The 14243-nt window shown below is 35.3% G+C and overlaps 1 protein-coding gene and 1 pseudogene across 1 annotated transcript; both read left to right on the top strand.

Moving 5' to 3' along the window:
* Positions 1-358: 358 nt before the first annotated feature.
* LOC143598144 (dof zinc finger protein DOF3.4 pseudogene) lies at positions 359-994 on the top strand (annotated as a pseudogene).
* A 7447-nt stretch (positions 995-8441) lies between these two features.
* LOC143598143 (nuclear pore complex protein NUP58-like) lies at positions 8442-14038 on the top strand. Its single transcript, XM_077076439.1, has 6 exons — positions 8442-8659; positions 9929-10043; positions 11866-12333; positions 12415-12880; positions 12960-13000; positions 13713-14038. The coding sequence occupies exons 1-6, from the start codon at positions 8442-8444 to the stop codon at positions 13746-13748; spliced, it is 1344 nt and encodes a 447-aa protein (XP_076932554.1). The 3' UTR covers positions 13749-14038.
* The last annotated feature ends 205 nt before the right edge of the window (positions 14039-14243 follow it).

The following is a 14243-nucleotide window of genomic DNA, read 5'->3' as shown; positions in this document are numbered from 1 at the left end:
TTAATAATTTATGAGTTTTTTTAATAATACGTTTTTTGAATATATTTATAAAAAAATAAAAAAAAAATCCGCTGGAGCCCCTGCTGGAGCCCCTCCACACCAGGGCCAGGGGCTCCAGCGGGGGCTCCATCACCCATCTTATCCAGTTTCTCTCTCTGCCACACGTCACAATATTATTGGCTAGAGCCCACACTCGCGCCCCCGTTAGAGCCCCCACACCCCTCAGCCTAAGTATTAATGAAGTAGGTTCCAGCAGTTTGGTTTGTTGGTGGCTGAGCCCACAATTTTCACTGTCCCTGTTCCCTCTTCATGTCTGTAAAAGTCTGCAATTATTATTATTATTATTATTCCTTTTTCTCCCTCAATAAAACCCTCACAAACCCCTCAACATTCTCCCACCACTACCTCTCTCTTCTCTTTCAAAATGCCTTCTGATCATTCTGAATGTCGAACAACCACCACCACCAAACCACCGCCTGAGGCGGAACACCTCCCATGCCCACGCTGCGACTCCACCAACACCAAATTCTGCTACTACAACAACTACAACTTCTCCCAGCCTCGTCACTTCTGCAAGTCCTGCCGCCGCTACTGGACTCACGGCGGCACACTCCGAGACATCCCCGTCGGCGGCGGCAGCCGCAAAAACGCCAAACGCTCTCGTCTCATGACACCCACCAATACTCTTGAGTTCCGTCACATGGCCCCGCCGGTTACTACACCGGTTTTGTACCCGTTTGCCGGAGAACACGCTGGAGGGTTACAGTTTTTTGGTGATGGGAAACCTGGAGTGAGTATGTGTGAGAGTTTTATGTCGTTGCTGAATAATACTCAAGGGCCGGTGGGTTTTGGTGGGTTTGAAGATGGCGGGTTAGGGTTTGGAAGAGGAGTGTGGCCGTTTTCCGGTGTCGGAGATGGTGGTTGTTATGGTGGTGGTGGTGGTGGTGGTGGTGGTGGTGAAGGTGGTTTGAGTTGGCCGGATCTTGCTATTTGAAGATGAGTTGGAACTTAGAAGTGGTCAAGGGATAGTACGTGTAGAAATATGTTAAGTGTGTTCGGTTTGTACTAGATTACATTATAATATTTTTTTTTGTTAGCTTCATGTTCGGGTTTAGTACGAGAAAACAAAGAAGCTTTTGAGTTTTAAAGTCTTTCAAGTGTCCTCTAATGTCGAATCGTCAAGGAAGGTGTTTCTTTTCAATATTTAAATTCCTTTTGCCAATTTTTCACTTTGCAAAAATTAATTAAAAGTATTTTAATAAAATTTAATGATAGAATTTGGTAATTTTTTAATATTAGTATGTTATTGATCTTATTTACCATTAACTAATAAGTACTTTACTACTTATTATAATTAAATAATGGTAAATAATTTATAGGCCCGTATTTTTAACATGAAAGGATCAATATAAATAGATTAGGTAAAATTACTAAATTATAATGTTATAAAATAGCTATAGCTATAATTGAATAATATTGGAAGTTGATATAATTAAAGACAATGCAACTAGACTAGGTCGGCTCAAAACATTTAACCTCGTCTTGCATTGAAAATTTTATGATGACAAACATGGCTCAAGATTATATACACACAACCACATATTGTGTAGGATATAAAAGAAATATAAAGGTGAAATAGTCGGCAGTATACACCAGTGATTCTAAGTTTTAAATCATTCTAAACTGTTAAACTGAAAATTTGAAAGATTGATAGATGAGGACACGAGTTAGTTGTTTAGGATCCCAACTTTGTCACACCCCGACCATGACGGAAACGTCGGGGTGCAACCGATTGTTCATCGCACACGACACTATTAAGTGATAATATTTAATCAACCCATTTAAATTCATAAAAACACAGAGTCACATAACTTGTTCATACAATAACCGAATTCAAATCATAGTAAATAATATATTGTTCGTTTTGCTAATATCCTAATAGTCTCGATAACGTTTTTTTTCCTTCAAGTCCTCGAGTCAACCTAAAGTCAAACCTGTAACATTGCATAAATATATTTTGTCAACACAAGGTTGGTGAGCAATTTCATAGTTTTTGAACAATAGATATATAATATGAAATTCCACAACTTGTATACAAAACAATAAATAATAGCAACAATTTAAATAAATGAAATCGTTAATAATAATACATTAACGACACCTTTCTATAAGGGGATGCCAAATATATTCGGATTTTGTATGAAATCGTTAACAAGAATACATTAACGACACCTTTCTATAAGGGGATGCCAGATATACTCGGATTTATGAATCAACCATCCAAAAGCGGTAAACACATTAGCACTTAAGCATACAAGCATATAATCACCAAATCGAGCATTTATTTAAGTGAAGCATACAATAAAGTTTGTGGTTTAAGACTCAAGTATAAATCATTTGGATTTGAATAAGTTTACAATGTCACCTCCAAAATATAAAAGAGTGAAAACGGGGGATGAAAGTACTCACATTCAAGTAATAAACTTGAAAGATTTGATGATTTGGAGATTAACCGGAACGATGAGTTTAACGAACGAAGCCTAAAGGAGAAGAAGTCTTGTATTAGAAAAGTTGTCTTGGAAGTCTTTAAATGAAAATAAATGATAAGAAATATAAACAATTTAAAGTTTTAGGTTTAAAATGTAAATATTTAAGAAATTATAATAATAGTCCTTTAAAAACGTAAGTTTGCTCGAAACCGGGTTAAAGTATCTAGCCCTTAATTTTACTCAACCTATGTTAAGTAATAAGGTGGGTAAAAATGCAAGAAAACAAGTCCCTTTATAATATAGATACTAAAACGGGTTTTAACGAGTGTTCGGGTGGTCGGTTCGGGTCTTGGTGACTTGACCAAACCCAAAGTCAACTTTCCCAAAATAATAAATGTATGAGATAACTCAATAAATCTTAAAGAGACTTAACCAAGTATGTAGTTCTACTGTTTTAGAACTAACAACGTCCGTTAATCGAGTGTTCGGTTTAGTCGGTCCAAACTTTGTTATAGGATCAAGTTGGATTCAACATTCCGAGTACTTTGTGAAAATAATTAAAATCAGTTTATAAAGTATTTTTAAAGAAATATATAAGCTTTAATGGTTAAAAACACACTTGTGTGTCTTAAGCGAGTAAACTTGGTTTAGTTCGGTTTGGTTCGGTTTTTATCTTGGAATAAGGCCAAGAATGGTTACCACATGTCCAAACATCATAGAACTTGTAAAATAATTTATAAATAATAATACCAAAGTTTTACATACAAAAAGTCAACAACAAAGTCTTTAAACGAAAGTTCGGTTTCCGGTTCGAATCTTGTTTCGGGATAAGACCGAGGTTAGATTCTACAAACCCATAACCATGGAACTAATTAAAATGATTTTAGAAACTCAAATCTTACATAAAACATGTTTATACAACTATTTAAACAAACTAGTAAACAAGAGTTCGGCTTCCGATTTGGAGCTATTTACGGAATAACCGAAGCTATAGGGATGGCAACGGGGCGGTTTCGGGGCGGGGAATGCCAATCCCATACCCGCCCCGGTTTATAAAACTCATTACCAAAACCGTCTAAAAACCCGCGGGGACTAAACGGGGAATCCCCATCGGGGATTCGGGGAAAACCGCGGGTATTCGGGGAACCCGTCTAGCATAAATGGTTTTTAAACGGGCTAAATTCCCCGTGGGGATCCCCATTTAACCGTCGGGTTCACCGTTTAAAACCCGATTGTAAGAAAATGATACAAAATTACAATACAATATTAATACACAAAAAGTTCAATATCCAAACACATTACACATACAAAAGACATTATTAATACATAAAAATGTTTATTTCTCCCATCACAACGGAAATTAACTTCATGATTGATCCTTCTTACACGTCCATACCGCACCCATTCAACCATTCAAACACTTGTCACGCCGGATTGCTATGATAATCAAACATTAACATATTAATTGGAAACTATATAAGAATCAATGTTAAACCATATTAAAATGTAAACGATAAACCATATATATATGTATTACCTCAATACCATCGTCACAATCATATTCAATAGTTTGGCAATATGCCTCGGATTCTTCTGAACAAGTTGCTATATTCATATCACAAAAGTCAAAAGTTTATATAGTAGCTAAGTTAAAAATAAAAAATAAAATGTTTGTTTACCTTTGATTTCATTCAACAACCAACTTTGGGCGCACATTAACGCTTCCAATGTTTTTGGATGAAGACGGCTACGATGTGGACTTACCAATCTACCACTTGTACTAAAAGCGGACTCGGAAGCAACGGTAGATATTGGAATCGCCAATATATCTCGAGCAATCTTTTGCAACCTTGGGTACTTGACACCATTTGTTTTCCACCAAGCTAAAAGGTCAATCTCAGTTTCTTTTATCCAAACTTTCTCTTGTAGATACAAATCAAGCTCCGTTGTGACACCTAATATATAAATAAAGTTAATACAATTAATGAATAAAGTTAAATTAATGTAAATAATAAGTCATACCCGAATATAAAAATTATATTTAATAAATAATATATTATATATAAATATAAAAATTATATTTAATTAAACGGGTTTTAAACGGGTATACGGGGCGGGTATACGGGGCGGGTACAGGCTATACCATACCCGCCCCGAACCCGATTAACTTAAACGGGGAAAACCCGAACCCGGACCCGTCCCCGATTAAGTGTCCCCGAACCCGCCCCGTTCGGGGCGGGTTTCGGTTTTCCCCATCGGGTTTGGGTTTTTTTGCCATCCCTACGAAGCTAGTCTCTACAAACCCATAACCATGGAACTCAAAATGTAAAATAAAACTAAGATGGGCAGAAGTTAAACAAGTATAACCAGTTTGATAGTTAGATGCGGAAAATATATATAATCAAGGACTACTACGAGTCCTCCATGTGGCTTTGTCTTATGGGCCGGACATTTAACCGACTGAGACCGGAGAAATGTCCACCGAAGGTACAAAGGGTGCTATTATATATATGTTGTATAACAATCTTCAAGTATAAATAAGTGTTAACAAGTTGATTATAATGTAGGACTATGGTTAGTTTGACTTTGGAAAGTCAAACTGTCAAAAAAAAAAGAAAGAACACCTTTGAATGCTTGAGAATTGGAAGAGAAAGAGATGAATGAGCAAGGATTAATGAAGGGGATAGGGGTGTATATATAGAGTGGGTTGAAAGGGTCAAGCATGGGGTGTGATATCAAGGTTTGCATGCAAGAGGGGTCAAGACAAGTCACAAAACAACAAAAAAAATAAAAAATAAAAAAAATGGGCTGCTGGTCTGCTGCTGATCTATTGCTGATCAGCACGTCGGTTCGCGTCCGGAAGTTCGTTTTTGATGTATCTTGAGCGTTTTAAGTCCGTTTTCGAATCCGTAAAAGGGGTTTTTCAAATTAGACAAGCGGGAATGTTTTAGTAACATAAAATCCAATATTTTATATATTTGAAATGTTCGGGATATAAATCGGGTCGGTTTACAACATAAAAACAAATACAATTTGACCCGAAATCGAGGATTGTCACAAATATGATCGCACATATTCTTTTATACTATTTCTAAATGGCACAATTACCTTAGAAAATTTGAGTGATTAAAAAGAGATCGAGTTGTGATTGAAAACCAAGAATCAAACAAGCTCGATCTAAAAGAAATTGAGGCCACTTCAATATTCATAAGCTCCAGTTTATTTCTTTTAGAGTCAAGCCACCCTGAACTAGAATGTACATGATTTTGAGAACTTTTTGTTTGAATTAAAATAAACTTGTAAATATGACTTGGTAAATAGAAATAACGCCTCTCATCTGAAATGTAGTATGATAATTATTAAACATATTATATTAGCCACGTTCTATTTAGAAAATGATTTTTTTCTTCTATTACAGGGAACCAAAATAAATAAAATAAAAAATAAACCACGTTATATTTCAAAAATGACATGCTAGAAAACACAGACAATCTTAAAATGTCTTTTTGTTTGAACCGTGAAACAACATGGATTTGAATAAGATAAAATAAACTCGCTTAAAATTCATTTAGTTGTTTGTTAAAATCGAAGTAGTGTAAAATGCTAAGAAGTACAACATAAACATCAAATGTAAAAAGTACATTAAAATCCATTATATAAATGATTACAAAATGCTATTTCTAACATTATATGGATTTTTTTTTCACTTCCAACGAACTTAAGTTGGTCATATGTAGGTGTTCAAATGAGAATATCTACAATACCAGAAACATAAGAACCTTCAACAAATAAAATCTGAATAGTGAATACATAATAAACGTTGGGTTCTAGCAATCTCTCCATATTAGCCAATTTACTCTTATGTTACTCATCTCAAAATGGCACGTATTTCCACATACTCCGATATGAATCAACTCGTATGCGCCTACTCTTGGGTGGATATATTTTCCTTATTGATCACAAGCTCCCTTGTGTGTCAAAAATGCTCATTTCCGTTACATAGTCACATCGCACACTAAGTTCATGGTGAGACGTTTAACTCTTTTACACAACACAATCCAACAAATTTAGACCGCATCATGTTTCTTTAACAAATGATCAACTAAGTTCGTCATTACCAACCCATTAAAGAATACATCTTAGACAAGTTATGAATTCTTGTTTAATCCTTTATTACCATCCTCAAATTCTCTTTCAACTCTTCATAGTTCATACATCACCAATATGCAAAGTTGACAATTTAGAATAAATATATCAATTTCAACTCAACTTGGTATCAATATTCTTCTTAGATCAATTATTCAAAATTCAGCTTTTCAATACTTCTGCTTAACTACCGTTCTCAACACTTTTGACCCCTTTCCTTTAGGTTATCATATGTGGAAGGGGGCAACGTTGCCCCTCCACAGTGTCACGTCACTGTCATGTGAACACTGGAAGCAATAAAACCCCTCCTAATGTTGCTTCTCTGTGGTTTGTTGTCTCGAGGTGCAATGTTTTTTTAACATAATAAAATAAAAGGTAAATAATATTAATAAATTTAAAAACATTAAACACAAACTAAATTAAAAAGCTATAACTATTTTATTCGTCGTCATTATTTTGTTTGTTCCTCCAAAGATGTTCAACCAAATCCAATCGAAGACTTTCATATGTTTCCCTTGCTCATGTTTTTAATTAATTAGTAAGTTTTTCATTGTCGTTTAGTGTTGAGATCGGCTCTAGTATATCGTTGTACTCGTCTTGACAAATAGCTCTTACCCGAGTCCTCCAATATTATATTGTGTAAGATAATGCGAGCACACATTATGTTTCTTAATTTATCCTTTTGCTGAATACGAGCCAGCTGTTTAATGATACCCCAATGTTATTTTAATACCCCGAATGCCCTTTCGATGTCTTTTCTGGCCAACTTGTGTTTTTTCTTGAAATATTGACGTTTATCATCAGACAAGCATGTAAAACTGAGCGCCAAAATGGCCTATTCGTGATAAATACCATAAACCAGATAATATCCATATTCGTAGTCGACATCATTTGTTTAAAATGAGGAGTCGAGTGCAACTCCATCTATGATGTTGTTAAAAGCAGGAGGCACTTGTATGACCGCTATGTCATTGTTTGCCAAAAAACGCATGCCATATCCATATATCACCCCGATGATGTTGATCTTGGCAAGCAACTGGGCAAGCTTCCTAATCTCAGTGTGTACAATCGAGTCTACCAAGCATCCTGGGAAAATTGTGTTGTTGATGAATTTGGTATATTTTTTATATGTCACATTGAGTCGGACTCCTCAAATATTTTCGCTAGAGAGTTCAATAATAATAATAATAAAATGTAACAAATATTAAATTTAACAAAAAAATTAATAAATATAAAATAAAAAATAATAAATCTAACACAAAATGATAATAAAACTCGCATTTGCAGAACATGTGAAGGGCATCACGAACAACTGTTTCCGATATCTGTAAAAACTCTTTAATGGCGTTGCTCATAGTCCCGTATGCCAGTTGACGAATAGTCACCATGCATTTTTACATAGGAGAAAAATCCTAATTTACATCTCGTGTCTCTTTTTGTTGGAAATATATATATTTATTTTTTTTAAAAATTAAATTTCCTTTGCTGGTAGTGGGACTTGAACCAAAACCTTGGTGTTAAAGAGACTTTGTCTCTACCATTGGGCCACCACCCCGAACGACTTGTTGGAAATATTAATTCTCGCTTTCTATTATTTAAGGTTTTAAAACATTGTTTAATCTTGCCATTACTTAATAGTAGCATTTAAGTTGTTATTACAAATACAAAACATCATAAGTTGGGCCAGTCAGTGAGCAGCCCAATTACAACCCACCCTCTTCCCCCAAATATTCATTCATTCATTCATTCATTCATTCATTCATCACCGTCCTCCAAATCTAGGGTTTTCAAATATTCAATTCAACAATGGCGTTCTCGTTCACACCGCAACAACAAACCCCCTCACTCTTTCAAACCCCTCAACAACAACAGTCGCCGTTTCAACCCAGCGGCAGCACTCTATTCCAACCCCAACAACAACAGCAACAAAGCCATCAGCTTTTTCTCTTTACCAATGACAAGACTCCCGCCACTAAATGGGCCGACCTACACCCTGACTCCCAGAAGTTTCTTCTTCAAATTGAGTAAGATTTTATTATTATTATTATTTGCATCAGAGAGTATATTGAGATGTGTGCTTTTCTTGTTTAGTTTCAATTAGGGTTATCGTGGTGGGATGTCGGTAATTTTAATATAATAATGCTCACTTTAGATATATACCAATTTAACACTAACAATTCAGTATAGATTACATGCTCTCCTGCCATTAACAAATTACTAACAGCTGTCAATTAAGACTTGAAACACTAATAACAGCGATGGGAAGAAAGATGAATGGGATCCGTCAATTATGATCGATATATCACATGGGGACCGATAACCGATATTGACTGCATAGCCAGAAAATTGACATATTAATGTTTTAAAGAGAAATTGTGAAATTATGAAGGTTATGACTTATGAATATTGTTCTTTTGGTTGTGTAAAGAACTCATAAGGCTGAATTTGGGTAGATAGGACTCATACAACACACATTGCAACCTAAGCAGTTAATGCGAAAAAATTCATATATATAGCAATTTAACATTAATAGTTCAGTACAGTCTCCTACCATTAACAAATTAACCTTTTGCAAATTGCAAAACACTAACAATCATAGCAAGTAAGAATTGCTTAAGACTTGAAACAATAACATTGAACACTAAAAGTTGATAATTAAGACTTAAAACACTGATATCAGGAATACGGGTGATATATCGGTCAAATATTAGTCCAATATCAGTCAAATATCGATCAATATCGTTGATATTATCAGTACCGATATTCTGACTTATATATCGCCAAGGGACCGATAACCGATATATCACTTATATATCAGTGATATATCGGCAGAATTGACTGCATATTTTCAACGTGATTTACTTACTGAGATTAGATTCTGATTGTTATTCTTGACTGTTACTCGGATAGCTTCTGTTGCAGTCTCTATAGATTTCTGTTGTCAAAGTGTGTGATTTCTTTCTTTAGGATTTATAGCAAATTGACTTGTTATAGTTCTAAAGTGAAACTATGAATAAAGTGATATTGGCATGGATTTTGCAACAAATCGTATGAGTTCTGCATAGTTGTAACTTGTAAAGTTACCTCGTTCGTCACAAAAATGGCGGTTGCCGTTTTTTTTATGTGAGGATTTTAGATTGTTTTTTGATTGTGTGAGGAGCTCATTAGGCTAAATTTGGGTGGACTGAGCACGCGCTGCAAAGAGATTAGATTCTGGTTGTTTATTTTATTCTTAACTGTTAGTTGTGGATGGCATCCCGGAAGTGATTTTGTTTTTCTTTTTCGATGGATAGGGAAAGAATACTGGAGTATAGAGATGAAAGCCAAAGATTGGATCAATGTGGCAGACTCTATGATTCTTCTGTCTCCAATGATGGATTTGAGCTTGATGCAAGCCATATCGTTCAGGTACTGATTTTTTTTTTGTTAGTACAAGCCATATCATTCAGGTATTTTGTTAGTCACCAAGTAGTGACATTGCAGTTATAACACAGTTTTCTCAATAGCATGTTTTGCCTTTTGTTTTTTCAATCAACACCCTTGACAGTTTACAACTTTAGATGCTTTATGCCTATATCCTTTGAACCAAATTGCCATGGTTAAAAATTAGTTGGTTTCTGAACATTAATGTATAAGTGTTTGTGAACACTTTATTATTATTTTTTTTGGTCAGATTTCTTGGTTTTAAAATGCGCGCATATTGCTTGATGCACTTGTGAAATCGCATCACATGCTGCGATGCGTTTTCAAGATGCGATGAAATTGCGGTACTGCGGTGCAATTGCGTGATGCGAGAGTTACGATGTGATGAAAGCATCGTTCTTTCTTAAAAGACAAAACAATTTTGAAACTAAATTGCTTCTCAAATTCCATTTAGAAACTTCTGATTTCTTGTTTTCTTCAAAATTGAACTCCGATTAGCGACATGTATTCTTCAAATTAATCATTTTTTAAATCCAATTAGCAGCAATGCTTCAAATTGAATAATTGGTTTCCAAAATTTGATTAGAAGCGAATCAGTGATGCTTCAAATTGAATAGTTGGTTTCCAAAATCCGATGATTCTTATTATTTTTGTTGATTTGGTCAAGTCTAGGGAGTATTACATTTTATTTTTGTTTGTGAAGAGTGTCAAGTGCAAGTCTAATGGATTATTCAAACAAAAATAAAAAGAGAAAAACAAGTAAAAAAAAAGGATTATAGGGTTATGTGATACCATTTATTTAGTACGTGAATACTAACATTGTTGTTTTGTTAATTGATTCATAACTTTTTTGGTTATTGTCATCTTGGTTTAAAAAAGCATTAGGCGAGGCGAGTCGTTTTGGTCCAAAAAACCGAAGCGCAAAGCGCTTGGCGCGAGGCGAGATCTTCACGTACGTGAGGCGCTCAGTACAAAAAATACTAAAAATTAATTATACCTCTGACATATTCTACTTGTTAATCAATCATAAAGATAAAACATATTTATAAAACTAAACATGAATACTTATACGTAAATTATAAAAACACACTAAAAAGTTGCAAAACACTTAATACATTCTTAAAAAACGAGCTGATTAAATACAAGAAATGTATTACACAAGCATTTAATAATAAAAGAAAGTATAAATGCATAGTAAAAAAGAATGATGAAGAAAACATACCTCTTGATCATAAAAAGATGTGTAATAATTAGGAGAAGATTGCTTGAACCGATTAAAATGATGAGAGAAATAATTGAGGAGCATATAAACTTTATGAAAATTAAAGAATGATTTGAGTTGAAGATAGAATGATAAATATATATAATATGGCTAGTAATGTTTTACAGATGAGGCCCAACGCTAATATTTTAAGCAGATGGGTCCAAGCAGCTACATTTTTAATTTGATTATTTAGACTGCATCACATGAAGTGCCGCCTCAAATGCCTCACGCGTCACCCGCTGATGCGCCTCTTCAGGGCGCCTCATGTTTTTTCTCGCCACACGTAAAATAAGTTTTTTTTACATAACGCCTCGAGCACTTCATGCCTGAGGCGCGCCTTTTTAAACCAAGATTGTCATATATTTTAGTACTTTTCTAATATAGAGTGCATCGCAAACGTGGTGCGCTCATGTCACACATCTTGCATCACGCATCGGCTTTAGACGAAACACATCGAAGCTCATTACGCAATTTAAAACCAAGTTGTATGTGAGTGTTAGTTATTTCATCGACTTACACTACTATACTTGTTTTTTCCAAAAGGAACTTTGTGGAATCAGTACAGCAATGGACCGTCAAAAAGTTCTGCTTCAAGACCTTACTTCTAATGTCAAAGATATGCTAAGAAACACTGAAATTGCTGTTCGTTCTTTCATGATGCTTCAGTCCAAATTTCATAACCCAAACAAAACATCTGCTACAACATCACAACCTTCAGGAGGAGCCACAACAGCAATAACCACAACATCTACCCAACCTACAACATCTGCCATGGTTCCGGTCTATGATTTCTATAGTGGCATGCCACGAAAACCTTCCCCATATTTGCAACAAACAGTTGCAAGGTTTGATAAGTATCTTGCTGAATGCCGCCAGTGGATTGAAGAGTTGGAACAGTTACTTCTTCTAGAAGCTAACAAGACCGGTTTGAATAACAACGCATCGTTGTTGCAGTCTCTTCCAAAAGTTATGACAAATGTTCATGACTTCTTTGTTTACGTGGCCGCAAAGGTATGATTTTGTAACAACACATTTGTTTAACATTTGAATGCTATATCTTTGCAGCTTGTACTCATTACATATGGTTTGCAGGTGGAGGGCATGCATCAATATATGGAGTCAATGAAAACCGCTTATCTGGCAGACCAACGTGGCAGGGGGGATGCGAATGATCCATTTCTTGAAGCTGACCGGCGAGAAACCGCCAAACGAGCGGCGGCTGCGCGCAGGGTACACCCGACTCTGCATCTTCCTGCTAACTCACAGCCATCAACTCAAGCTGCTGCTAGCTCAGCAACATCGGCCGCTCCACCTGCATCTGTCCCTGCTGCAACAGGTGGATCTGGGCTATTTAGTACTCCATTTGCTTCCACGTCATCGTCTTCATTGTTTTCAACCCCTGCTGCCACCTCAACACCAGCATTTTCTTTATTTTCATCATCTGGTGCTTCTCAGACATCCAGCTCAGCACCTGCATTTAATACTACGCCTGTTGCAAATGCGTCGCCGTTTAACCTTTCTACAGGCTCTGCACCAATTTCAACATCATTTGGTACAGGTAGAGGTTCGCATTTTAATAATAAGTGGTTTGTTATTTATCAATTAATTTGTTACTTGAGCCTGTTTTATTTTAATAGGGGCTACACAAGGAACAAGTACAAGCTTTAATACTTTATCTGTAAGTGAAAGTTTTTCTTGGCCATTTTGAACTGAAATGAGATTTTACTGTCAAATAATAATTCTCTGATATCAAATTTGCTGTCTCTTTTGTGCTCTATGAGGTGTGCATGTAATTGGGCCACATTTAGATCAGATGAATTGACCCATTATCCAACCAAATGAACTCTGGTCTGACCCATTGGTTAGCGGATAGTGATCTGACATATGACCCAATCAATCAAAATTGACAGACCATAACTCAGCATGACCCATTTGTTTCATTTAGTTTAACCACTAGTTCTTACACTTCAAAACAATAGGAACTTTTTTCCTTAGGTTTTAAAAGAAGCCACTTTTAAATTATTTCTTTTAATACAATAACTGTGAATGGTAAAAAAATGTTACATTTAACAAAAATGTTAAGTTTTTTTTTTTTTTTAAATTAAATTGATTGATCTAGATGAATCATGGATGGACCCACATATCAAAGTAACCAAATTAGCTGATTTGTTTTTGTCACTTGTTGGATCAATAGATCGAGTATTTTGGCTCTTTGTACCACGTAGATGAATTACTCATTGACAATCTTGAGTCATGATTTTTTTCAAGTTGACACAGAAAATTTACACCTTATTTTGAATTGCTTTTAATTCCAAGAATCATCATATATTTCTATCGCAAACAAGAATCTTCTTACCGCTGTTTATTAATAATGCTCATGTTAATTGCAGAAAGCAAGAGCTAAAAGTCGCACAGGAAGGAGATAAAGTTTTCTGCATCAATCAATATCATCTTCTAGTGGTGTAGGTGACATGTTTGTTTGTATAAAATCTCGTTGGCTTCCAAGCAATTTTATTAGATTTAGCCTTCAATTGTGGTTCGAAAGTACACAATCTTGATTAGACTCGTTTACTCTATGTTCTGTTTTTTAACAAATGAGTTTGAAGATTATATCTACAGCTTATGTCTGTTTCAAACGGAAACTGTATTTGATGATAAAGCTAATGTTTTCCAAACTTGTAGTCGTTATCAACTCGTAACAGCTCCCACTTAACCATAGTCACACCATTAGGATAAAAAGTTCAAAATTTCAATGCTTTTTAGTTGACTGATTAGGTACGTTAAACGGGCCCCACTTATTATAATAACTACACAGCTTTAGTGACTGACGAATGCGACTGTGGAAGTGTCATGGGAACTACTTGATTGCAACTATAAATTAGCATATAGTATGCCTCCAAGACGCTAGTTGGTAGCTTATT

Source organism: Bidens hawaiensis, unplaced genomic scaffold, assembly GCF_021521415.1.
Source record: "Bidens hawaiensis isolate Kalapana, Puna unplaced genomic scaffold, B.hawaiensis_p1.1 tig00049697_1, whole genome shotgun sequence".
In the NCBI taxonomy this organism is placed as follows: domain Eukaryota; kingdom Viridiplantae; phylum Streptophyta; class Magnoliopsida; order Asterales; family Asteraceae; genus Bidens; species Bidens hawaiensis.
This window is presented reverse-complemented; position numbering and strand designations above follow the sequence as displayed.